This window comes from Squalius cephalus, assembly GCF_949319135.1.
Source record: "Squalius cephalus genome assembly, chromosome: 15".
Classification (NCBI taxonomy): Eukaryota; Metazoa; Chordata; class Actinopteri; order Cypriniformes; family Leuciscidae; genus Squalius; species Squalius cephalus.
This window is the reverse complement of record NC_137136.1, coordinates 27,365,606-27,392,240: the sequence shown is the minus strand read 5'-3', so window position 1 is coordinate 27,392,240 and position 26,635 is coordinate 27,365,606. Positions and strand designations below refer to the sequence as shown.

At 37.3% G+C, this 26,635-nt stretch overlaps 1 protein-coding gene across 4 annotated transcripts in view; it reads left to right on the top strand.

Annotated features, from left to right (window-relative positions):
* The window catches only part of enpp2 (ectonucleotide pyrophosphatase/phosphodiesterase 2), a 48,054-nt gene that overhangs the window by 7,178 nt on the left and 14,241 nt on the right, over positions 1-26,635 (top strand). For 2 of the 4 annotated variants that reach the window (XR_013823752.1, XM_079895305.1), the window contains exons 7-19: positions 4,806-4,885; positions 7,339-7,458; positions 8,550-8,605; positions 9,618-9,683; positions 10,058-10,130; positions 10,409-10,517; positions 10,611-10,736; positions 11,270-11,301; positions 11,765-11,892; positions 14,296-14,380; positions 14,478-14,565; positions 15,211-15,380; positions 16,506-16,641. Coding sequence is in view for 3 of the 4 variants with exons in the window: in XM_079895305.1 (XP_079751431.1) it covers positions 4,806-4,885; positions 7,339-7,458; positions 8,550-8,605; positions 9,618-9,683; positions 10,058-10,130; positions 10,409-10,517; positions 10,611-10,736; positions 11,270-11,301; positions 11,765-11,892; positions 14,296-14,380; positions 14,478-14,565; positions 15,211-15,380; positions 16,506-16,641 (1,269 nt within the window). In the remaining variant the exon portion in view is untranslated. The remainder of the gene's footprint in view (positions 1-4,805; positions 4,886-7,338; positions 7,459-8,549; positions 8,606-9,617; positions 9,684-10,057; positions 10,131-10,408; positions 10,518-10,610; positions 10,737-11,269; positions 11,302-11,764; positions 11,893-14,295; positions 14,381-14,477; positions 14,566-15,210; positions 15,381-16,505; positions 16,642-26,635) is intronic. The other 2 variants (XM_079895306.1, XM_079895307.1) reach the window with 1 other exon arrangement.

The window sequence follows — 26,635 nt, the reverse complement described above, 5'->3', positions numbered from 1 at the left end:
TTACATGTGTGACACTACATTTTATGGTATTTTGTTTAAATTGTTGTTTCTCGTCAATTTTTTTACTAATTCCATACATTAGGATTTTATGGTACATCTTATGTTGTGTAAATAGTGTAATTACTGGTAGCACTTTATAATAAATATACAATAATAAAGTACTTATAAATCATTAACAAACTATTAGTTTATAGTTAATTTATAGTTAATATATTGTAGTCTCTACATTGTTAATATATTAATAGGCTGTATACAAATAGTAAGTTATTCATTCTTTGTCACTGTAATTAACACAATTAACTATGAGTTAACTATAAACTAATAGTTTGCAAATGATTTGTTAGCACTTTATTACAGTATACTTATTATAAAGTGTTAACATTTTATTGCATTATACTTGCTCTGCTGCTGCAGCAATAATTCAATAACATGCTAAAACTGTTTTGAATGTTGCCATGATTGAAATTAGTATATACCTCAGCTTGTGGAAAGGCCTCTTGTGATGAATCCTACTGTAAATTCAGTTCCATAAAATATAAAATGTTTGCACAATGGTTTTTTTTTTTTTTTTTTTTTTTTTTTTTTTGTGCTGGCAACAGCTGCATTTTTACTGTAAATTTTACAGGTTTATTTTTACAGTGTGGGAACCTGAAAAAAAAAAAGATTTCAAGCACTGTTTTTGCTTAATATGACATGGGTTATTGTGGGAACTTGTTAAAGGGGTTTTCTTTTCCCCAGCACTGGTGTACTATATAACAGGCCTTGACTTGAGAGAACTAAACATATGGTTAGAGTATTAGAATCACAAAAGGTCATAGCTTCTTCAGGTAAGGTTTAGGGGTAGATGTTTATAAAGTTAATAGGACCCTGGGAAAGTGAGTCCTGGCCTTTTAAAAAGTTTACTTAATGTGTTAACTGACCTTTGAACTGGGGAACATAGGACCCTGGGAACATAAGACACATTTTCATGTGTTTAATATGTACCATATACTGTAAATCTGGGGACCATAGGACCCTGGGATATGCTCACAAATCTTGTGCTATGAAACCACATAAATTGCACTAGTAATTTTTTGCTTTACCCTTTCTAAACTCTGTCAAGTCAGGTCAAATTTATTTGTATAGCGCTTTTCACAATATATTGTTTCAAAGCAGATTTACATCAAATAATTATGTTAATATATATATATATATATATATACACTCACCTAAAGGATTATTAGGAACACCTGTTCAATTTCTCATTAATGCAATTATCTAATCAACCAATCACATGGCAGTTGCTTCAATGCATTTAGGGGTGTGGTCCTGGTCAAGACAATCTCCTGAACTCCAAACTGAATGTCAGAATGGGAAAGAAAGGTGATTTAAGCAATTTTGAGCGTGGCATGGTTGTTGGTGCCAGACGGGCCGGTCTGAGTATTTCACAATCTGCTCAGTTACTGGGATTTTCATGCACAACCATTTCTAGGGTTTACAAAGAATGGTGTGAAAAGGGAAAAACATCCAGTATGCGGCAGTCCTGTGGGCGAAAATGCCTTGTTGATGCTAGAGGTCAGAGGAGAATGGGCCGACTGATTCAAGCTGATAGAAGAGCAACTTTGACTGAAATAACCACTCGTTACAACCGAGGTATGCAGCAAAGCATTTGTGAAGCCACAACATGCACAACCTTGAGGCGGATGGGCTACAACAGCAGAAGACCCCACCGGGTACCACTCATCTCCACTACAAATAGGAAAAAGAGGCTACAATTTGCACGAGCTCACCAAAATTGGACAGTTGAAGACTGGAAAAATGTTGCCTGGTCTGATGAGTCTCGATTTCTGTTGAGACATTCAGATGGTAGAGTCAGAATTTGGCGTAAACAGAATGAGAACATGGATCCATCATGCCTTGTTACCACTGTGCAGGCTGGTGTTGGTGGTGTAATGGTGTGGGGGATGTTTTCTTGGCACATTTTAGGCCCCTTAGTGCCAATTGGGCATCGTTTAAATGCCACGGCCTACCTGAGCATTGTTTCTGACCATGTCCATCCCTTTATGACCACCATGTACCCATCCTCTGATGGCTACTTCCAGCAGGATAATGCACCATATCACAAAGCTTGAATCATTTCAAATTGGTTTCTTGAACATGACAATGAGTTCACTGTACTAAAATGGCCCCCACAGTCACCAGATCTCAACCCAATAGAGCATCTTGGGGGTGTGGTGGAACGGGAGCATCGTGCCCTGGATGTGCATCCCACAAATCTCCATCAACTGCAAGATGCTATCCTATCAATATGGGCCAACATTTCTAAAGAATGCTTTCAGCACCTTGTTGAATCAATGCCACGTAGAATTAAGGCAGTTCTGAAAGCGAAAGGGGGTCAAACACAGTATTAGTATGGTGTTCCTAATAATCCTTTAGGTGAGTGTGTATATATATATATATATATATATGTATATGTGTGTGTGTGTGTGTGTGTGTCTATATATATATTAACATAATTATTTGATGTAAATATATATATATATATATATATATATATATATATATATATATATATATATATATATATATATATACAGTACAGGCCAAAAGTTTGGACACATTACTATTTTTAATGTTTTTGAAAGAAGTTTCTTCTGCTCATCAAGCCTGCATTTATTTGATCAAAAATACAGAAAAAAATGTAATATTGTGATATATTATTACAATTTAAAATAATTGGTTTTCAATTTATTATACTTTAAATTATCATTTATTTCGGTGATGGAAAGCTGAATTTTCAGGATCATTACTCAAGTCTATCAAATGATCCTTTAGAAATCATTCTAATATGATGATTCATTATCAAAGTTGGAAACAGTTCTGCTGCTTAATATTTTTTCATAACCTGTGATACTTTTTAGGATACTTTGATGAATAAAAAAAAGTAAAAGAAAAAAGAAAAGAAAAAAAGAAGAAGCAAATGTTTTCAAGATAGAAATCTTTTATAACAACAATACACTACTGGTCAGTAATTTGGGGTCAGTAATTTTTTTCTTTATTTTTTTTTAAATAAATCAATAATTTTATTCAGCAAGGATGTGTTAAATTGATAAAAAGTGATAATAAAGAAGATTTATATTAAAAAAATTTTTTTTTTTTTTTAATTAAATGCAGTTCTTTTTAACCTTTTATTCATCAAATATATTAGGCAGCAGAACTGTTTCCAACACTCATAATAAATCAGAACATTAGAATGATTTCTAAAGGATCATGTGATTGACTGGATGTCACATGTGACACTGAAGACTGGAGTAATGATCCTGAAAATTCAGCTTTGCATCACCGAAATAAATGATAATTTAAAGCATAATAAATTGAAAACCAATTATTTTAAATTGTAATAATATATCACAATATTAAATTTTTTTCTGTATTTTTGATCAAATAAATGCAGGCTTGATGAGCAGAAGAAACTTCTTTCAAAAACATTAAAAATAGTAATGTGTCCAAACTTTTGGCCTGTACTGTATATATATATATATATGTGGATAAAGTTTGATATAGTCAAGTCACCTTTATTTATATAGCGCTTTATACACCCTAATGATTTTATTTTTTTTATTTTATTTAAGAAATGTGCAATAAAGAAGTACTCCAAATAAAGTTTAATTATAATATTTATATCAGTAAGTAAGTATCAAGCGATATGTAAGTAAATATGTTAATAGATTTGTTGTATACTTAGTATGAAATGTATTTTAAATATATTTTGGTATAGGTATATTATTTTCTTATGGCAATACATATTGTTTCAAAGCAGCTTTACAGTGATAACAGGAAAATGATTCAATGATGCAAACAGAGTTAATTTAATATATAAAGCAGTTCTGCAGAAAAAAGTGATGTCATTGTCCAGCTCATGGTCCAGCTAAATTCAGTTCTCATCCAATAGTGTCAGTATCCTTATACATCCAATTTTATACAGAGAGCTGCTCGATAATGTGGTTTACATTTTACTACGATATAAAAAAAAAATACATTCTATATTTACTATTTGTTATATAGTAGCCTATATATTGCTTTATGTGAGTGTACTGTTTTTATGCTGGTAAGTTTTGTTGTACTATATATCCAACTTAATATATATATACAGTTTATAATTTTTCTTTTTCCTTGTGGAATTAGCAAATAGACTCTGTCTTTAGCAAACACAAAACTGCCATCACGCAGCAGGGGTTTAAAATTAAACCCAAGAATCGATTCAGAATTTGTGTGGTTTGATTCAGAGAAAACTTTGCTGACTTTTCCCCCACTTATTTCTGGCCTGCAGCCTACAGCAATCCATTTTGCAGTGGAGCTTTTCTGAAGTAAAAACAGGCAAGACAATATACAAAGTAAACACAGTCAACCTAGGACACATTCTTGTTCACAGAACATGTATTCTATATGTGCTAATAGACCTTAGGTCTACTAAGACCTTAGGCAGGGTAGTACCATATTTAATTTCTGAAAACAAGCTTATCTCAAGAGACAAAGTATAATTTGTTCAATAGATTGTATACTGTTGTTTTACTATATGGCAATTTTTCAGCTGATGAAACATCTTTCCAAAACTTTCAGCAGACACATACTTCACAAAACAGTTGTGAAAGTTGTGAGCTCTGAAATTTACATTTGAACTAGGACCTTCATGTCACTGTAAAGGCTGTCAGTCTATCCCTCACAACCTCAAAATTGCCAGGGAAGTTTGCAATATATATATATATTGTACTAAATTAATGCCTTCGATTAACAGGCCTAAAAATGACTTGTCATTTCTCTTGTAGGATCATGTGGAACCCATGCACCATACATGAGACCTATGTACCCCACCAAAACCTACCCGAATTTGTATACTATTGCAACGGTATGTATTAATTTTGTGTACCTTCTGTTTTTTTTTTTTGCTCATAAGTTTGCAGAATCTGCAAGATGTTTATCTTTCTTTTTTTGCATTTTGTTTTTTTATTTTTACTTAGTGGGGAAAAACAATATCTATGGTACTTTTTAATGATAGGATTTAGATTCTACAAGGGGAATGTAAACTTAAAATTACAACTTTAAAATATAGCCGCAAGCAACCATTATCGGGGCCAAGCAGAATAAGACGACAAGACATGGCTGAAAGTGTATGACCAACTGCAACAATGAGCAATTAAAGACATTTAAAGAAGATTTTAGGCGAAATGACTGAAAAATCCTTTAAACAGTAATTTAAAATATGATTTAATGGATTATCACGTTTGACCAATAGGTGGTGCAGTTACAAAACTGATGTGATGTGGTCAGAGTGAAGTGACAATGACTCATACAAAGTTTGGTGTCAATATGTCAAGGCATTGCAGAGATAAAGCCTGAATAGTCATTTTGGCATCATGCCTCAACTTTGCTGCTGCACCATACGAAAAGCATAGTCTGGAGATTATACGATTCGATTTTGGTGAAAAATGGACAAAAGGTCTAGGAGGAGTTTGAAAAAGTAGGTTTTGAATGAAAATCAAGATGGCGGACAGGAAGTTCGGCCAAATAGGGTAAACTTGGTATTTATGTTCTCGGCGTGACCCAAGGAATCTATTAAGACCAGTGGCATTTCAATAGGCAGATATATTAAAAAGTTATTAGCATTTTTGGAAATTTTGTTATAACTTTTGACCACTAGGTGGTGCTGGTTCGAAACGTATCACGCTCCTTCAGGGCATCGAGCTGCTGACCCATACCAAGATTCATAACAATCCGTTAATGCGTTCTTAAAATAGAGCATTTTTGCACAAAATTCAAAATGGCCGACAGGCAAAATGGCCAATATGGTAAAATTGGATATCAGTCGACTCGGCATGTTGCTCTGAATCTAATGAGACAGATTTTATGATTTTTGGACAAACTGTTAAGAAGTTATAGGCAAAAATATACATTTTTCATATCTCCGGACCAGTAGGTGGTGCTGCGCTGAAACGCAGCATGTAGCCTCAGGTCATGCTTGTGATGACATGTACCAAGTTTGGTCTGAATCCGATAAAGCGTTGCAGAGATCAAGCCTTACGTCGGTTTTCGCAAGCGCTACGTAAAATTAATTTGTGCGGTATTCGAGAACGGTTTGACCAATTTTTATGAATTCCATAACTTTTTGTCAGCATGGTCTGTAGATGATCTGGTTCAATTTCCGTGAAAATCGGAGCATCGGCCTAGGAGTTCGAAAAGTATGTTTTTCAGATAATTAAAAATGGCGGACAAATTTCCATGACGGAAGATGACGTCATATGGTGCTATCGAATCAGCTTGAGCCAAGGAATCGGGGGGAAAGAATTTTGTGTCTAGCCCTTACGGTTCAAAAGTTATTAGCATAAACATGAGTGAAACTTTGGACAGTTGGTGGCGCTAGAGGGATTGAGTTGGAGACTTGAGTTGGAGAAATTTGCTATGGTGACTTTTCAGACTGTCCTCTATCACTGTGCCAAATTTCATAACTTTCCCGCAAAGCGGTTCTATGGGCTGCCATAGACTCCCAGTCGGAAGAAAAAGAAGAAGAAGAAGAAGAAGAACACTAACAATTACAATAAGTGCCTCCGCACCTTCGGTGCTTGGCCCCTAATTATAATATTATTTCTGTATTTTTCTTGCAGGATTAACAAGTATGTGCTTTTGAAACCTAAATGTCCCCAAACCTTGGGCCAAAGTCAGTGTGTGTCTGAATTATATCTGAATATAACAAAAAGGGGAAATTAAACTAGACAGTTATCTAAATATATAAACTCATGACTTTGAATAACAAGGTGAAGTAATCAAGAAATCAGGATTTGCTTTTACCTAGTAACAGAAGGGTTTGATGAATTACATATGAAGAACCAATCATATTGTAGAAAAATTATGTTATGAATCATGTCACCTTTGCCATGCTCCTATTCTATAAAAAACTGTATTCTTTTTGCTGGTGGGATTCTCTCTGAAATTGGTCTGCGGTCCTCGGGACGTGATTAAAGCACACTCAAAGGCATTGTCTGGAGTCTGTTTGACTATTGCTGTGCAGCCGGCAAGACACTAGAGATCTTTCTTCTATTCTCAAATGATAGTGTTTAGTGGAGCAGGTTAGTGGAACAATAAAGACCTTATTCCCAAGTGATAGTGTTCAAAAAGGTTGAGACGTCGACCGACTCGAAACCAGTTATCCACTGTAGACGCAGTGCTAGAGTATAAATATTATTAAGTGTCAACTGTGGTGTTGACGCCCCAGGTAAACTTAAGTCAGGTGCAAATGGCAAAATCTACCACACATCTTAAACAGTTTGATTTGAACATTTTTCTTTTGTTTTTTCTTTGCTTTAGGGTCTTTATCCTGAGTCACATGGAATTGTGGGTAACTCCATGCATGACCCTGGCTTTGATGCTAACTTTAACTTCCGTGGGAAAGAAAAGCTCAACCATCGATGGTGGGGAGGACAACCTGTGAGTTGCTATTCCATTCCTTTTTTTTTTTTAAAGGGATAGTTCATCCAAAAATAAGTTCTGTCTTCATTTACTCACATTGGTCCATAAGAACCATAAAAATAATCTATTGAATTTGTGCACTATATTCCAGTTCTTTTAGAGCTATATGATACTGTAGCTTTGACAAACAGGCTGAAATTGATCTTCCCAACTACTGGCCTGTCATGTATAATACAGCGTTTTTAGTTGTTTTCGTGGATTTTTGTGAACGGGGATTGTTTTGACAATGTTGTCATCTGTAAAAAGAAATATATATATATATATATGTTTTGCAAGCAACATACAATATGATTTTCACATATTTAATTATATTATATGAGATGTTTTACCAGAGTCTGATTTGTCTTGGGGGGGGTATATATATATATATATATATATATATATATATATATATATATATATATATAGGCATATATATTTCGGTCGGGGGGGGCTCTAAAAAATGTGAAATTAATAGGCATATATTTCCATGACAGATAGCTCTATCCAGGAATAAAAGGCTACTCAAATTTTAACTATTAAGGGTAAATCCAGTCATGTACATACCTCACCGGCACAGTTTTATGAAACTGCAAGCGGTGGAATCATAAAGCATAATGTCAGTGAGCTTTTTAGATCTGTGATCATGTGCAAGCTACATGAAAACAAGGAGACATTTCCAACACACATGTCAGCTATTAGCCCAGCAGCTGGAATCAATTCTTAGTTTTCACAGAACTTTATTTCTTCTAGCTGTTTCTAGACCCCACTGACTGAGCTGTGACGGTAAATGAGGCCATCACAAATGGAACTTACACAGCCTCGTCACTCCAGTTTGAAAAGTTCTGCCCAAACACTTGTGAAAATTACCCAACATATAGAACAGTTGTCTCTCATTTCTGAATTGTGATCCCTTTTTTTTTTTTTTTGGTCCAAGGATCTATCAGGTTGTCTGATGTGTAAAATGAGAGACAGATTGTTCTTAGAAACATGAAAGGAAAAACTCTTTTTCCACAGTAGTACAACATACAGTATGTTTTCTCTGATAACACATTTTCTTCCATTTCTAGATCTGGATAACAGCAGTGAAACAGGGAGTAAAGGCTGGTACATTTTTCTGGCCAGTGTAAGTCAACATGATCCAAACTCAAATGCAAACATTGTATATTTAATGTCTTTATTCTGTTACATGGCTAATTAAATAACTCATTCCATACTGTTTATGTTACGGACATGAGTGATACCTCAGATCATGTGGCTTGTTGAGTAGAGGTGTGCAATCTCACAATTTTCTAGGTGGACCTAGGTGGGCATGTTGTGGGTCAGTAAAACAAACATCAAACATCACTCTAGAAACCACAAAGCAATGGCATGTAGAGTTTTGCACAGGCAAGCACCACTCACATTTTCTTAAAAGGACATGAAAATTACAACTGAACTGCACAAGTGAAATTTCATATGACAGAGGAAATCACATGTTTTTGTTCTATGTGCTCTCTGGCAACTGTAACACAAAGGTCTCCTCATCTGCACTCACTGAGGGCTTTCAGACTGTATTTTTTTCACTCAGGCATAGAAAGAGATAGCTTGAACTGTTTTGCGTACAATTTGTGAGAAAAGGTCCTATATAGTGAAATCAAGGCCCTGCATACTTTAGATCAACTGCATACTGAAATAAGCAAATTGAAAGGGCAAAGTGCTTTTCAGAGCTACTTCCTTTGGCCTCAAAGCTGGAGGAAATTAAATCACATATTCTTATCTAAGCCAGTATGTTTAAGGAGTCCTAGCTAGTGCATACATTGACCTAATGTTGATACAACTGGACAGGAGGTCAGGATGAGTGGAGGTGGTAGTGGGGAAAGGGTTTCCTGTAGAGATTGATTGAAATCGTTCTTGCTCCCTTGACCCATGATACCCTACATAAACACTATTTGCTGTGCAGGCCTCAAACTCAGATACAAAGGTTTGCCAAATTAACTGCCCAGCCGACTGCTCTTTGAGAAAATTTCAGCTATATATGCTTTCAATTTGCCTGAATATGGTGACTAAATAATTTTATAGGGCCATTTTTGTGCATGTTCTGTATTTACGTAGTATTTATGTGTATGCACCAATTCTGATGTGTGGTATATTAACAGTGGCATTCCATTGGAAAGGAGAGTTCTGACTATGTTGCAATGGCTTCACCTTCCGGATGCAGAGAGGTCAGTGTGTATTATTTATTGTAAACACCCCCCTAAATGCTTTGTGAACATAAATTTTTGGTTGAGCATTTCATTTAAAATGTTCTAATCTCCTAAAAACTCCCTCCAATCATTAATTTTTACTCAACTAAGTTCAATATTCTGTATTTTATAGTGAATGGGACATTGATATATTTCTCTTTGGGTTCACTATGTGGTTATCTTAACAAACACATTATTCGTTTTTAATTGCTTTAATGTTAGACTTTGCCTTATAGTAACTGTGGCTTTGTAGATTTACTATTTACTAGTAATAGATGCTATTTGTTTTTTGTATTTTTGAGGTTTTTTTTTTTTTTTTTTTTTGAAAGTAACATGTGTCTCTGTTTTTGCAGGCCATATGTTTATGCAATGCATTCTGAACAGCTGGATTCCTATGGCCACAAATTAGGACCCCACAGCACCGAGGTAAGCAGACTGTACAGGAATCATATAGTTCATGAAATCAGTTGGCTGACCTTGTCTCTCACACCGGCTTCAGTCACACACATTACTCATCAAATCATATATGGTCATGTTGCAAATGTAGCAGTAATGAAAACAAACTTCTCAGCACAAATACAGACACTGCAAACACTGCTCACATTCACTAACCATAGTGTGTCAATTCAAACTTGCCTCAAGTAAATTTGAAGTATATTGATGTTTCACCTTGAGCATTATACAAATGTTGTTTCATTCTACAGCTTGACAGTGCTCTGAGGGAGATTGATAAGGTGATTGGACAGCTGATGAATGGCCTGAAACAGATGAAACTGCACCGTTGTGTCAATATCATCCTGGTTGGAGACCATGGTACTACATTTAGAAGTCCTGGTTTAGGGTTTCTAGGGATGATGCCTTTTTTTTTTTTTTGCAAATCAATTATAAATGTCTTTTCTTCTTCAGGAATGGAGGAAGCTCATTGTGACCGCACAGAGTTCCTAAGCTCTTACATGTCCAACACAGATGACATCATCCTAATTCCTGGCTCTCTGGGAAGGATCAGAGCCCGAAATCCAAACAACTCTAAATGTTAGTTATTAAAAAGCAGAAGGAGAATTTTAGCCTGTCCTTGTCTAGTTGCATTAGAAATCACAGGATTTTTTTGTAAATATATCCTTAGTGTTCGAACAAATAGAGTACAATCAGATCAAAACAGTCTATGAAAGAAAAAGATGTTTTCCTTTTTTACACACTTTGTTACAGGTTTAAATTTGTGTAGTTTTATTTTTTAAGTCAGCATGTAACCAAAATTGACTTAAATGTTTTTTCCCTAATTCTTTCTCACAATTTAACAGCACATTAGTCCTTAGAAAAAAAATATATGTTTCCCTAATTTGTGTAATAGCTACTGTGCCTATTACTTTCTCTTTTTGGCTGATGTCACCTAGGCTGTGTGGGCTATTGGTTGGTGTTAATGAAATGTCACATTACAATTGAAAATTGGGTTGAGAGCATGTGACTTAAGAAACTAGAATAGAGTATAATGCACTATTTCTAGGAATTATTTTGTTTTAAAAGCATCTGGCATCAAAACAATTACATTTTTCTCTTTTTTTCTCTAGACGATGCAAAAGCAGTTGTAGCAAACCTTACAGTAAGTGACATTCTTTAAAATTCATTATAATGATATACTTACTGTAACTTTACATCATATTAATATTTTACTAAGCCTTTTATAAGAAACTGTAACATTTTAGACAAGCTTTACAGTGGGCCCAAAATGTGACACTTTCTGGTTGTCAAACATAATAAAACTTGTCCATAGTTAATGTAATTACCTATCCTGTGGTTACTTCCCTACCACATCTCTGTGAACTTGAGGGGGACTTACTTTATTCAACCACTAAAAAGTTGGTTAAAACTCTTTGTAAAAATGGCTCAGAAAAGTGAAGATAGTTCTGAGGAAAGTCTAGTATTATTTGTGTGACTGTAGTCTCCAGTAGTCTCTAAATACTTTTGGGACCACTGTATATTGATTATTTGAATGGTTTAATGTACTTTGAATGTTTCAGTACAGAATGCACTGTTCTACTTCACCAAACTTAGTTCTCCTACAGTGTAAAAAGCCAGACCAGCACTTCAAACCATACTTGAAGCAGCACCTTCCCAAACGTTTGCACTATGCCAACAACCACAGAATCGAGGAGATTCACTTGATGGTTGAGAGGAAATGGCACATAGCACGGTAAATAATCTAAGCCTTCTTTGTTAAAATTACAGAGTTTGTGAATGTTTCTTAAAAGATGCTCAAACCTACAAAAAGAAAATCTTAAGGAGTACTTTGTCTTATTTTCCAATAAAAATATCCAATCATCTATAAAACTAGATACATTTACTCGAGACTGAGGCAAAATTATGTTGGATAAAAATGTATAAATATACTAATGTTCATTGTTTATTCATGTTAGTTCATAATACATTCATTAATATCAATTTACACAACTTGAAATGTTAAAAGCGTATGTAGAAATAACATTAACCTGGATCGATAAATACTGTTGTTCATTGTTAGTTCATGATGCCTAATGCATTAACCAATTGAGCCTTATTGTAAAGTGTTAACATTTTCTCTTATTTTAAACATTAAGCTTACTAAATGTTCTTAGAATTATACTATAAAATAGGCTTAATTCAAAATATATTCTCTGAAAACAAGTATTAATATCTTTCAATTTTGACTCATGAAGATACAGATATTTCACTGGTGGAAAACAAGACAAAAATACTGATAACGTTGTTTTTTTTTGTTTTGTTTTTTTTTGCAGTGTATGCTGCTCAGTTGAAGTACCTTTTTAGTTTTTAGCTTTTCTTTAGATGCTTAAAACCACACTGTAATCCCTAGTATGCTCATTTCCAACTGAAATGGAAAGCTGTAATCTCCAAAAAGGAAAATCAGTGAGGTCACTGAAATTAGCCATTGGTTTACAACACATCCACCATAGATGAAGATAGTTCTGAGGAAAGTCTAGTATTATTTGTGTGACTGTAGTCTCCAGTAGTCTCTAAATACTTTTGGGACCACTGTATATTGATTATTTTAATGGTTTAATGTACTTTGAATGTTTCAGTACAGAATGCACTGTTCTACTTCACCAAACTTAGTTCTCCTACAGTGCAGAAAAAGAGAGGCAGGTCCAGAGACGGTTCCTCAGAGCCGGGTTGGGACACCCTCCTTTGTTTGCTTTGGCTGACACTAGATACCTAATGAAAGAAAGCTTTCAGGCACACTGGTAGAGATATAGTCCTGTCTAATCGGTGGCACCAGACTCATGAAGTGAACTACTTCATAGTTAGGGTAGTCTCACCTGGCCTGTAGGTCCTTGCATGAAGCACACAGTTAAATCAACTACTCAGGTTTTATGAAATGAAATAGAATATTTATGAGCAGGTCTCTTGCTATTTGAAGATGCTGAATGCTTTTGGGGCTAAGACGTATTGCTGGAATATCTGGATTTAATGTAGTGTCTGCTTTCCACTGATTTAAAACGGACAGTTTACAACACAGTGATGACTGAGGTTAAGTGTGCTTCATACGAGCCATTTGGCTCTGGGACACAGCTTCACTCAGCATGTTCAGTGACTTCTAAATGCTGATTTATGCTAGGGAATTTAAACACTGGACTTTTATGTTCAGTATTTAAGCATGACATCTGCAACATTACCACGTAATTGACTTGTGTTTATTTTTTCCTCTTTATTACTGACTATTTGCTTTTGTTTTGAAACTATATTTATTTAGCTGAAAATTACTTTCCTAAATACAAGTGTTTTAAATTATTATTCATTTGTAATTATTTAAAAAAGAAATTGCCTACTCGTGATTACACAAAGTTAGTAATTCAAAAATATTAAAATAAAACATTAAAGGTTACACTTTATTTTACAGTGTCCTTGTTACATATGTTACATGTACTTACCATAGTAATAACAGTAAATTATACATAATTACATGCAACTAACCCTCAACCAAATCCTAATCCTACTCTAACCATATAGTAAGTACATGTAGATGCTTAATATTACTCAGTTTTTAAATATATAATTTCACTGCAACAATGACACCTTAAAATAAAGTGTAACCAAATTAAATACTTTAAAATAGTTAAACAGTTGTTTAGAGGTGTTCACTAGCATTTCTTTTCATCACTGGTATCAAAATTAGCTTGAAGAATCGTTGTATTTCACTGGTATTGGTCAGGGATACTGACAATACTAACTCCTAGTACCCCATCGTGATTGATTGAGAATCGCTTTGTAACCGAATTGTTAACCTTTGAAACGTTTTTAAAGCAAGCCAGCGAAGATTCACACCTTTATTCTTATGGACAGCATGAAATCAAAATTGTGATTTGTGTTGAGTGAGAGTGATCCATTTAACAAGAACCAAAATGTAGGACACGATTCGATTTTTTTTGGATCACAAATGAAATTACTTTATTGTGACTGATAAAATTAAGTCCTCCCACACTTTTTTTTTCTATAGTCGAATCATACAACAGGTTAGGAATGTTGCTGCATGCTCCTCCTAATGTTTTTCTTGAGATAGAATCTGCAATGACCTACTATGGTTGTGTCTTGTTTGATACAGAAAGTTCTATGAAACAAAAAGGAATCATGGGAAATGTGGGTTTGCTGGTGATCACGGATATGACAATAAGATCAACAGCATGCAGGTTTGTTGTTTGAATTGCTTTTTTAATGGCTACAGCTTTAAGTGTTATGTTAAAGTTGTGGTACATTAGTTACTTATGTTGGCCTTTTTTTTCCCAGACCATTTTCCTTGGATATGGACCAGCTTTTAAATTCAAGACAAAAATCCCACCATTTGAGAATATTGAGCTTTACAATGTCATGTGCGGTGAGGAAAAGTACCTTTCATTTTTCATTCTCTAGACTTGATCCTGACTACCACAATATTTTGAGTTTCAATACAAAAGCACTGATCTCTATTCACAACATTTGCATAATGATCAAGGTTGCCAGGTCTGCATGACAAGGCCAGGTAAATGTCCAACCAAAATTAGGCAAGCTCAAAATATATCCACTCACAAAGCAAATACAAAAAAATGTATTTCCCCGATATAAGCAGCATAAAATCTTTGAAAAGTTCAACATTTCCCCAAGTTCTTGCACTATTTTTTTATATTAATCAATGTAATAATGCATTAGTGGCATTATAGTGAGTGAAGTCTGTGAGTGCCCTCTTCTGTCTTGCATCAGAGATCAGTTAGGATCTAAGAATTGATTAAAAGTAGATTATTTCATATAAATGTAATTGAAATTCATTGAAATTCATTCATAAATTCATTTAATAAATGTATACAATTTAAACAATTAAAAAATAATTATAAATTTAAATAAATAAAAAATACCCACAGCAAACATGTAAAAGTTGCTCAATACCATAAAAACTGCATACTTGGCAACTCTAATAACACTTGATTGTTTAATGCTTTACAAGCACATCAGCACATCAGATCTTTTGCCTCCATGATCTTCCCAGATCTCCTTGGCTTGAAACCAGCCCCTAACAATGGTACCCATGGTAGCCTTAACCAGCTCCTAAGGACCCCTCTGTACGCACCCAGCATGCCTGAAGAAGTGTCCAAGCCAAACCCTGCAGGACTAGTCACAGCTGGTAATGATGATCTGGGCTGCACCTGTGAAGACAAGGTCAGCAATAGAGTACTTTCAGATCTTTATTAATCTTCCTAAACTTTTGTTAAGAAATGTTGATTCTAAACACTTAAAAGCTAGGTTATTATTGGTGTTTGCTGAGACAGGCATCGATATTACTGTTGATATAATTACCATGATATCGAACTTTGGAAATTTGTCCCCATTGTGCTATTACTTTTCTAAGCAATTTTACCTTTTTTTTTTTTTTTTTATCTGACAGGTAATTAAACAAGCAAAACACAAGTTTCACAGAAGTAGTGACTCATATCATATTTTGGGACCAGAATATCATAGACACTTGGCAAGGTTTTTTTTTTTTCCCTCGTTTTTTCGGCTAGTAAGCAACAACTCAACAATGTGCTGGCAACCACCCAGAACATCACTGCACTCACATTGCAAGCATTACTCACAATTCCTGAGAAATTATAGTTTAGAAGATTTAGTTATTTCTGATTATTTCTATTTTATTAATTATAGTTTAGTAGATTTAGTTCCTTCTGTTTGTTTCTATTTTAAAACATACAGTTCAGGATTATTGTGCTACATTTTATGATTGCAATTTAATGAGGTAGATGACCAGATTCTAAAGCAGTATTTACTGTTGCATTTCATATACTATCACAGTTTATTTTTATTTGCAGAAACCCTCATAAAATCTTGTAAAGTGCTTTGTGTGCATGTACCCATGCTTTTATCAGTTATCATTGTTGCATGCTTTAATGTCTGTACGTTTTTCCCTCGAATCCTGCTCAGAAATGATAGTTGGCTGCCATTGCTTTTCTCTTGAACTGCCTAGATCAGGGGTTTTCAAAGTTTCTTGAAGCCTCCCCAGCACTGCACATTTTGGATGTTTCTCTTATTGGGCACACCAACTCAGGTCATGGAGTACTCTGCTATTCAGCCGATGACTTAATTCACTTGGGTTAGAGAAGGGAGACATCCAAAAATCTTTAGTGCTGGGGAGACTCCAGGAACGGTTTGAAAACCCCTGGCCTAGATTATTTTGACATTTCCTTGTATTGGATCAAGGTGATTCATCCTCTTCCCTCTGAAAGTGCTTTTGCCTTCTGCTCAAATGTAGATCTCTTGCTGGAGATTTTCACCTTTAATCTTTTGCAGTTGCGTTCAAAAAATAGGGGGCAGAGGGCAATGAAAGTGACCCTTGTAAGAGGCTATAACCTGGAGTCACTGTGGCTCTGTCTGTTACAGAACAAAGTGGAAGAGCTCAATCAACGACTGAGACAAGTTATTGATGGTAACTCCTTTCCCTTCTCTCTGGAATGCTTTAGTGATGCTGAACAGCTTTTTGATGTACAGCTAATAGTCTAGATGGAAATAGGGGTCCACGCGCACCCCCCGGCTTTTTTTATGCCACCTGATTTTTTTAAATCTTTAAAGTGTCTATTTTCAGAATCTGCCAGGTACCAAGCTGAAATAATGTCCCAAAGGCTTCATTTTTTAACCCTTTGCGGAACCCGACCGGAACCCGAAAAATAAAAAAATTATATAGAAAGTGGCTTAACATTTGAAGTAAACGACATACAGAGACAAATGAACACATTTTCCCATACAATTCTGACCCCAGGAATTTAATGGAATGGTTATTTTTAACATTTGATAACATATTGACCCTATTTCTGGACAAAAATAGCAAAAAATGGCCAAAAATGTGTAGAGGATCAACTATATTTTCATTTTCTGAAGCGCATAGGGTGATTTCTTTTTCACAAACTGTTATTTCTTTATCATTCAAGTGTCTATTTTAAAATTAAATTGGGTACCAAGCTGAAATAATGTCCAAAATGCTTTATTTTTAACCCTTTGCACCAAACCCGAAAAATCAATTGTGATTTAAAGTGCCATAACTTTTGATGTAAACAACTCACAGAGACAAATGGACACATTTTTCCATACAATTCTGACCCAGGGAAATTGTTATTTGTTATATTTTACAACATCTTGACCATCTATGGTCAAAAACAGCAAAAAAAGCTAATTTGACACCATTTTTATTATACTAATAGGCTGAAATGGGGTTTATTTTAACCTTTTACTGCACCTATCCTGAACCTGAAGAAATTGAAAATAGCTTTACTTTTGAAGTAAACAAAACAAAACAAAGCAAATTAACTTAAAAAAAAAATCCAAAAAGGTCCAAAAAGTTGACTAACTGCCAGTTTGGGAATGTTGGGGCTTTGCAGTTGGCAGTTGTGGTACCTACAGATCGCCATCTCACACTGCTCTCTCTTTTGGAACAATTTCAGTACGTATTTGAAACTATAATTAAGATATACCTTTGTAGTCATAACTAAGTCATAAGTCATTTTTCAACAGTTTTTACTATAATCACAGGCTTTCGGAAAGCGAGAAGCTATCATATCTGCACAGTATCCGAGATATGAGACTCTGTTAAGCAGCCAGTTCACCATACCGCAAGATGGATATTTGTGAACAGATTCCATTTACATTAGAGGACTTGCCTTTGGATACAATTGGCTATCACCAATACTGCTATAAAAGCTTTACAGGGAAAATAGATTGTTTACAAGTGTCAAAGGCTTCTACATCTGGTGAATCATCATCATTGAAAAAGGACTCTCTGCGCCATGTCAAATCTCTGTCAATTCAATCTGAAGGAGCTCCAAGAAGGTGTTCCTTCTTGTTTCCCAATCAGTGACAAAGCAAAATCCAAGTTCAAGGGCAAGACTGAAGAGCTTACAAAGTTTCAGAGTTGGAAACACAAGGAACTAGCCTGGAAAGTTATTTTCATTAAAGAAAGAATTAAAGATTAAAGAAAGATTAAAGAAAGAAGGAATTAAAGAAAGAGGCTCTTTATTGCAAGTTGTAGGACAAGGACCTTTTTGCAATGGAAGCTAAGTATCATCTATCATGCAGAAACAACTTCAACACAGAGTTCCAAACCTATGAGCGTGGAAGGGAGAGAGCAGAAAAGGCAGCAGACATCATTGACAGCCTGCAGGCCCAGAAGATAGCAGCACATAACAAGTCGTATTGTGTGGTAAAGGATTTACATTCTTAGGAATGTGATTGAATGCAAAGAGGTTGTCCAGCTAAGACCCATGTACAACTTGTACATGAAGACATTGGAAAATAACGGTCATTGGAATCGAGAACGGTCACTTCATATTGCATAGCTAATACGCAGTGGGAAACTCCTTTCCTCGAGTTAATAATTTAAAACACAGTGCAGCTGCACAGCGAACACAGCAGAGCGTCTAGCTCGCCCATTGGCTGTGCTGCGGCAACTGCACAACCTTTGGCGCGCTCTGACGTGTTTGGCGCCAAGTCATCTGATTGGGTCGCACGTCAGAGCGCGCCTAAATGGGCTTGGCCTTAGTCTATAAAGGAAGCCCATTCTGGCCAAATAGCAGGTTTAAATCGACTTAAGTGACAAATCCCAACAGATTGTAATAGTGCGGCAGGCTACGCAATACTCATTCCCTTACTCTCAGGGAACCGAGGTTACATTAGTAACCGAGTACGTTCCCTTTCGAGATCGGTCACTTCGTATTGTAACGCAATGTAAAATGCTGCACTATTAGCAAGTGGCTGCATACAACTGGATCCTAGGGAAGCACCCCGAGGCTCACAGAAACAAGCCATAACAAACCCCAACATAGTGACAGTAACCAGACATGAGTCGGGTTTCATGAATAAGGGGCTGGAGTATAAGAGCCGGGCTCGCTCCGAACATAAATCCCAGGACAATTGTGCTAATGGACAGTAATAGGTAGACTGATAAGATCGTACCCTAGCTGGAGTACTGATGATGCAGCGGCCATGAGACCGAGAAGCCTCTGAAACTTCCTGAGGGGCATGCACGCACCTACCCTGAAGGACCCCTTATAGAGAGAGCCCACTCTGGTGTGAGCCACGCTCTCATCATTGTAGAGTCGATAACTGTGCCCAGAAAGATTATGTTCTGGCTGGGTAACAGTTTGCTCTTGGAAAAATTTACCCTGAGCCCCAAGCATTCTAATAGATGAGGAGCATAGATCTGTGTGTCAATAATTTGGTCTTCGACTTACACATAATGAGCCAATTGTCGAGATAGTTCAGCACGCGCACTCCGTTGCCTCAGGGGAGAAAGTGCTGCGTCCATGCACTTTGTGAAAGTACGGGCTGCTAGAGACAGACCGAACGGTATGACCGTGTATTGATAAGCCTCCCCCTCGAAGGCGAATCTCAAGAATGGCCTGTGATGGGGCGTTATCTGAATGTGAAAGTTAAGCCCAATTTATACTTCTGTGTCAAACTTACGCCGTAGCTACATCGTAGGCTGTGTTTAGCGCTTACCCTTCGGCATACCCTGACGAGCACCTCTCCAAAAATGTAACACTTGTCAATTCTATGCGGACGCAAGCGCTGTGATTGGTCTGCTAGAACCCCTCCCTCGGGTTTCACATGGTCCCTCTAATTCTATCGCCCCCTTTTATAGCAGATTGTATAGCACGTGAGCCACACCGCTTCTCACCGAGGTCTCGATGACCACCTGAAACCGTGAGGGTCTGCGAGGGAATTGGAGCGAGTAACCTCGCTTTATAATGTACTGTACAAAACCCATTTCGACACTCCAGGGATGGGTTGTGAACCGCTCTGGATCTCCAGCCAACAGAAGTGGGCGGGCATAGATGGGCGGCAACTGCTTCTTCGAGCGGAGGCAGCTTCTCATAACCTTTTTCTGCTGCGCCGTCAACAGATGAGAACATGGCGGAAGTAAAAGCACTCGTGCGTGCTGAGTACGGTGCACATCATGATTTTGTGAGGTGAAAAAAGGCGCTGGCTTGTGACAGGGGCCTGCTGGTGCCCAGGCAGAAACCATCCATCCAGCCGGCCGCAAACGGCCGCAGTGAGGATACTCAGCATCTCAGCAACCGAATTAGTTCCGGTAGCAGCAGCGCTAGCACCAGACTATGAGAAGGCGCGTCCGCAGTGTTGAGATGGGCAGGCTCTCACAGTGAGAGTGTGGGTGGGTCCCAGGCACGTGGCGTACTCTGAGTGCCCATCTTCCTTGTGTATGCGTGCTCCGCACGAGATGCACGAGGGGCGAGGCATTTGAAACAACATTCGCTAAATTTGACTCTTTTAGAACTGAGTGTCGCAGCGGCGAACACAACAGTAGCAGTAAAAGGATATAGCGTTTTTCTCGCTGGATGGCCTCAGGAGAGCAGCGACAGAAGAGAAGCGGCTATGAGGTGAGTTGAAGTCGCTGTCTACTGTATGCAAGGCTTGCTCTAGCTGTTATTGCTTGTTTCGACAGCGAAAGCTTCAGAGGAGGTCAGAGATGCGAAGAGTCGCTGAAAGAGATAAAATCTGCTATTTGGCCAGAATGGGCTTCCTTTATAGACTAAGGCCACGCCCATTTAGGTGCACTCTGACATGTTGGGCGCCAAGTCATCTGATTGGGTCGCACATCAGAGGCGCTTGGCCATAGGTTGTGCAGTTGCCGCAGCACAGCCAATGGGCGAGCTAGACGCTCTGCTGTGTTCGCTGTGCAGCTGCACTGCGTTTTAAATTATTAGCTTCAATATTCTCAAGGAAAGGAGTTTCCCACTGCGTATTAGCTATGCAATATTTGCAATACAGGCTGCAATATATGTTTGATGACCAGCTGACCTTCACAGATCACATTTCAAAGACAGCTTTGCACTGCACAACATCAGGAAGATCAGGCCTTTCCTAACTGAGCATGCAACACAACTTCTCGTCCAGGCCCTGGTCATTTCTTGACTACTGCAATGCTCTTCTGGCTGGACTTCCATCATGTGCAACCAAACCTCTACAGATAATCCAGAACGCTGCAGCTCGTCTTGTCTTCAACGAGCCCAAGAGGGCCCACGTCTCTCCTGTGTTCATCTCTCTGCACTGGCTACCTCTCACTGCTCGCATCAAGTTCAAGGCATTGACACTTGCTTACAGATCTATCACAGGCTCAGCTCCCTCCTACTTTCACTCACTACTACGAGCCTACATCCCTACCAGAAGCCTACGATCGGCCAACGAGCGACGTCTCGTGGTTCCATCACAGAGAGCCACAAAATCACTTTCCAGAACATTCTCATTCACAGTTCCATGCTGGTGGAACGCTCTCCCCACCCTCATCCGGAATGCAGAATCCCTGACAACCTTCAAAAGACAGCTGAAAACCCATCTCTTCCGTGAGCACTTAACCGCATAGATATAAAAAAATTAAAAAAAACTCCCCTTTCCCTCTAAAACCTCACTTATCGGGCTTATGCTACTCTGAATAATGCCTGAACTTCGTATCTTGAGCACTTCTTGCGTTGTTTTCGTTTTTGGCTCTTCATGATGACTCGCTTAATCTAGTCCTAATTTGTAAGTCGCTTTGGATAAAAGCGTCTGCTAAATGACTAAATGTAAATGTAAATGCAATATGAAGTGACCGTTCTCGATTCCAATGACCGTTATTTTCCAATGTCTTCATGTACAAGCTGTACATGGTTCTTAGCTGGACAACCTATTTGCATTCAATCACATTCCTAAGAATGTAATCCTTTACCACACAATACGACTTATGTGCTGCTATCTTCTGGGCCTGCAGGCTGTCAATGATGTCTGCTGCCTTTTCTGCTCTCTCCCTTCCACGCTCATGGGTTTGGAACTCTGTGTTGAAGTTGTTTCTGCATGATAGATGATACTTAGCTTCCATTGCAAAAAGGTCCTTGTCCTACAACTTGCAATAAAGAGCCTCTTTCTTTAATTCCTGTGCCCTAGGTTCAATAACTTTCCAGGCTAGTTCCTTGTGTTTCCAACTCTGAAACTTTGTAAGTTCTTCAGTCTTGCCCTTGAACTTGGATTTTGCTTTGTCACTGATTGGGAAACAAGAAGGAACACCTTCTTGGAGCTCCTTCAGATTGAATTGACAGAGATTTGACATGGCGCAGAGAGTCCTTTTTCAATGATGATGATTCACCAGATGTAGAAGCCTTTGACACTTGTAAACAATCTATTTTCCCTGTAAAGCTTTTATAGCAGTATTGGTGATAGCCAATTGTATCCAAAGGCAAGTCCTCTAATGTAAATGGAATCTGTTCACAAATATCCATCTTGCGGTATGGTGAACTGGCTGCTTAACAGAGTCTCATATCTCGGATACTGTGCAGATATGATAGCTTCTCGCTTTCCGAAAGCCTGTGATTATAGTAAAAACTGTTGAAAAATGACTTATGACTTAGTTATGACTACAAAGGTATATCTTAATTATAGTTTCAAATACGTACTGAAATTGTTCCAAAAGAGAGAGCAGTGTGAGATGGCGATCTGTAGGTACCACAACTGCCAACTGCAAAGCCCCAACATTCCCAAACTGGCAGTTAGTCAACTTTTTGGACCTTTTTGGATTTTTTTTTTAAGTTAATTTGCTTTGTTTTGTTTTGTTTACTTCAAAAGTAAAGCTATTTTCAATTTCTTCAGGTTCAGGATAGGTGCAGTAAAAGGTTAAAATAAACCCCATTTCAGCCTATTAGTATAATAAAAATGGTGTCAAATTAGCTTTTTTTGCTGTTTTTGACCATAGATGGTCAAGATGTTGTAAAATATAACAAATAACAATTTCCCTGGGTCAGAATTGTATGGAAAAATGTGTCCATTTGTCTCTGTGAGTTGTTTACATCAAAAGTTATGGCACTTTAAATCACAATTGATTTTTCGGGTTTGGTGCAAAGGGTTAAAAATAAAGCATTTTGGACATTATTTCAGCTTGGTACCCAATTTAATTTTAAAATAGACACTTGAATGATAAAGAAATAACAGTTTGTGAAAAAGAAATCACCCTATGCGCTTCAGAAAATGAAAATATAGTTGATCCTCTACACATTTTTGGCCATTTTTTGCTATTTTTGTCCAGAAATAGGGTCAATATGTTATCAAATGTTAAAAATAACCATTCCATTAAATTCCTGGGGTCAGAATTGTATGGGAAAATGTGTTCATTTGTCTCTGTATGTCGTTTACTTCAAATGTTAAGCCACTTTCTATATAATTTTTTTTATTTTTCGGGTTCCGGTCGGGTTCCGCAAAGGGTTAAAAATGAAGCCTTTGGGACATTATTTCAGCTTGGTACCTGGCAGATTCTGAAAATAGACACTTTAAAGATTTAAAAAAATCAGGTGGCATAAAAAAAGCCGGGGGGTGCGCGTGGACCCCTATTTCCATCTAGACTATAACAGTTAGCTGCTATGGTTCATTTTGAGTGTTATCTTAATATTATTTGCCTATTGAAAGGGAATAGCTGACCCAATTATACAACTCTGTCAGTATTTAGTCATTCTCATTTACTTTGCATGCTGTTTCCAAAAAACACTGAAGGAAAAAAATTGTAGTACACACTCTTTCACACTTAATCTGTTTCATAAAATGTCACCACATATTGACCACAGGTTTAAAAAAACATGATGTATCAGGTAGTTGATATGACTTCTGTGCTATCATTATCATTATCATTATTCAATGATAATTACATGTCATGCATTTAACAGACTTTTATTCAAAATGACTTGCAAGCAGGGCCTGAAATTAACACCCGACCACACGCCAAATGCGGGTGAATTCTGCAATTGGCAGGTAACACTGTCAATCTACCTGCCACATTGGCAGGCAGCCAATGAGAATCGACCCTTCGCGGGGAGTTTGATTGACAGGCGATCTGGCCAATCATAATCCGCGGAATTTTTTTTTGTCCGACAAAGCAGTCAGGAGAGTTCAACGTTGGAGGATTTGAACTTGAAAAAACGGAGAGTACTGAAGCCGCTTGTCCACCAGCGTCCGATCAATTTTTGTTCCGACGCGACGCCTGTGACGTTTTCGCTGCTTGGGGAATATGAAACCATAGCAACGCCCATACAAAAATTCTCACCGCCGAGTTTCCATTGGCTGCTGCCCCGCGTTTTGACGCTCTCATTTGTATAAAGTATCCACCGAGATACTTTTTTGCAGCGCCGCTGTTGACCAAATCGACGCGACGCGACCCATCATGCTTTGCTGGGGCGTTTTTGCTGCCTGACGTAGTTCCATAGGAAATGAATGGGCTTTGGCGGAAATCGAGACGCTGAAATCGAGCGGCTTGAGCCTACTGACATCTTTCCGCAGTTAAAACTACATTCCTTCTTATGTTCATTCATGTTTATTTGATGCTATAAATCAGGGACGTCGTTAGGCCTATTTTAGGGGGGCTGAAGCTACCCCAAAATGTTCCTAAGCCCCCCTAAATGATAATAAGAACAACAATAACAATTCGATTTATCAATAACCGTATCCTCATTCATATTTAGGCGCAACAATTGATATATATCCATCTACAAAAAAAATAGCCGAAAAGTCGGAAGTTGGACAGTACAAAGAGTCGTGCTGCTACTGGGCAATTGACACTTTTCACACGCTCTCACGCCACACATACATTTACTCACGCACAGAAAAATCGAGAAGCAAAGAGGACACGGAGTGATGGAGACCAACAGACTTAGACAGAGCAGGTTACTTTATGATATAAAAGAATCTCAACTCTCATATTCTGTCAATTTTATTACAAAATTCAAACAATAAATACCGTTTTGGCGCTTGTAGATGTGACGCGACAGATCCCTAGCGCACGTGAACCGATCATCTCTACTCGCTAATAGTAAAAAACACGAACACTGTTGAAAGATACAGTAGTAGACTACAACTTACCGAAATGTATATTCCTCATACATAATATCGATCAGTGTTTTTTTTATCAGCGTGAAGAGGTCAATAACATAGCTGGAGAACAATTATGTCACATTTACCTCAGGAAAGGCATTTAATGAACATAATATAGGCTATAGCATGTAGTTGGCAAGAAAAAAAGGGCTATAGAGAGTATTTTGCTAAATATGTGTTCTGTATTACATATTTATTATATTTTTTACTTATATCATCAAATAAAGTTGTTGTTATTATTTAATTTGAGTTATTTTTAACCTTAAATACTACCAGCTGATAGGGCTCTCTATGTTTACAGCATTAGGTGAGTTATTTTTTTCTTGAGAAAAATTAACACCTATCTTGAGTACCTAATATTTATCCAAATGAGTCAATATTAAATCAAATTACAATAATTGAATTGAATTGAAATAATAAAAATGCGTAGCTTACCAGAAATTGTACCATGCACCATAATTTACACTTATGCTATACTAAAGCCTGAAATTGGCACTTTTTGTGACAGCAACCCTATCATTTTTGATCAAAGATATGGCTTAACTTCAGAATTTGAACTAAAATCAGTATTCTTATGATTGCTCTGAACATTTCTGACTAAGTTCAACAAACATTAAATTAGGGTTAGGTAGTGTGACGGTGTGACTGGGTTGAGACTAGGGTAACAGGGTTGAAGATGGTAACGGGGTTGAAGAGACAAATACAGCTAAACATATACATAGTTGTTTTTTACTCAAATTCACTGTAAGATTTTCTATAAACACAAGTTACAAATACCCTGGGGGCTAAGCCCCCCCTGTCTTCCAATCCTAGTGACGTCCCTGCTATAAATTAACTAGAAGGAAGAGATGATCGGTTCACGAGCAGCTTTAACTGAGGCACCACAGCGATCTGTCAAGACACATTACAGAGCCACAAAACGGTATTGTCTAAATTTCTTTAAAAATGACCAAATTTTAACGTTGAGACTTTGTTTAAAATCAAAAGTAACCTGGACTGTCTTGTCTGTCAGCGTGTTGTCAGTGTCTCTGCTGCGCGATGTGTTTTTCATTGCGTGAGATCATGGTTTGGCGTGAGCGCGGTGTAGCTTGTCGGACATAGCAACAGAAACTAAAGGGGACGGGTCTTTGCGAAGGTGTTTTTTTTTTTTTTTTTTTTTTTTTTTTTTTTTTTTTTTTTTACTGTTGTTCTTTGACATTTAAACGAAGTCAGCCATTTCGTTGGATTTTAGCTAAAAATGTGGCGGCACATTACTGGAGTAAAGAAAGCATCTGTGAAAGCAGCGCAGTTGCCCTTTCGAGGGAACTCACACTGCGTCGTTGAAACGACTCTTTGGGGACGCTCCCTTAGCGTGCGCCTCTGAGGTATGAATGAAACTAATCCAATCCTGATTGGTGTTGCGTCACGACGTAACATGTGACGGCATAACCGGATGCATAAAAGTGACGCTGACACACACACACATTAGCTTTCGCTCTTCAGCAAGCGCTCTCTGTCAAACTGTCTGTCTTATTTGATGTTGTTTGTCA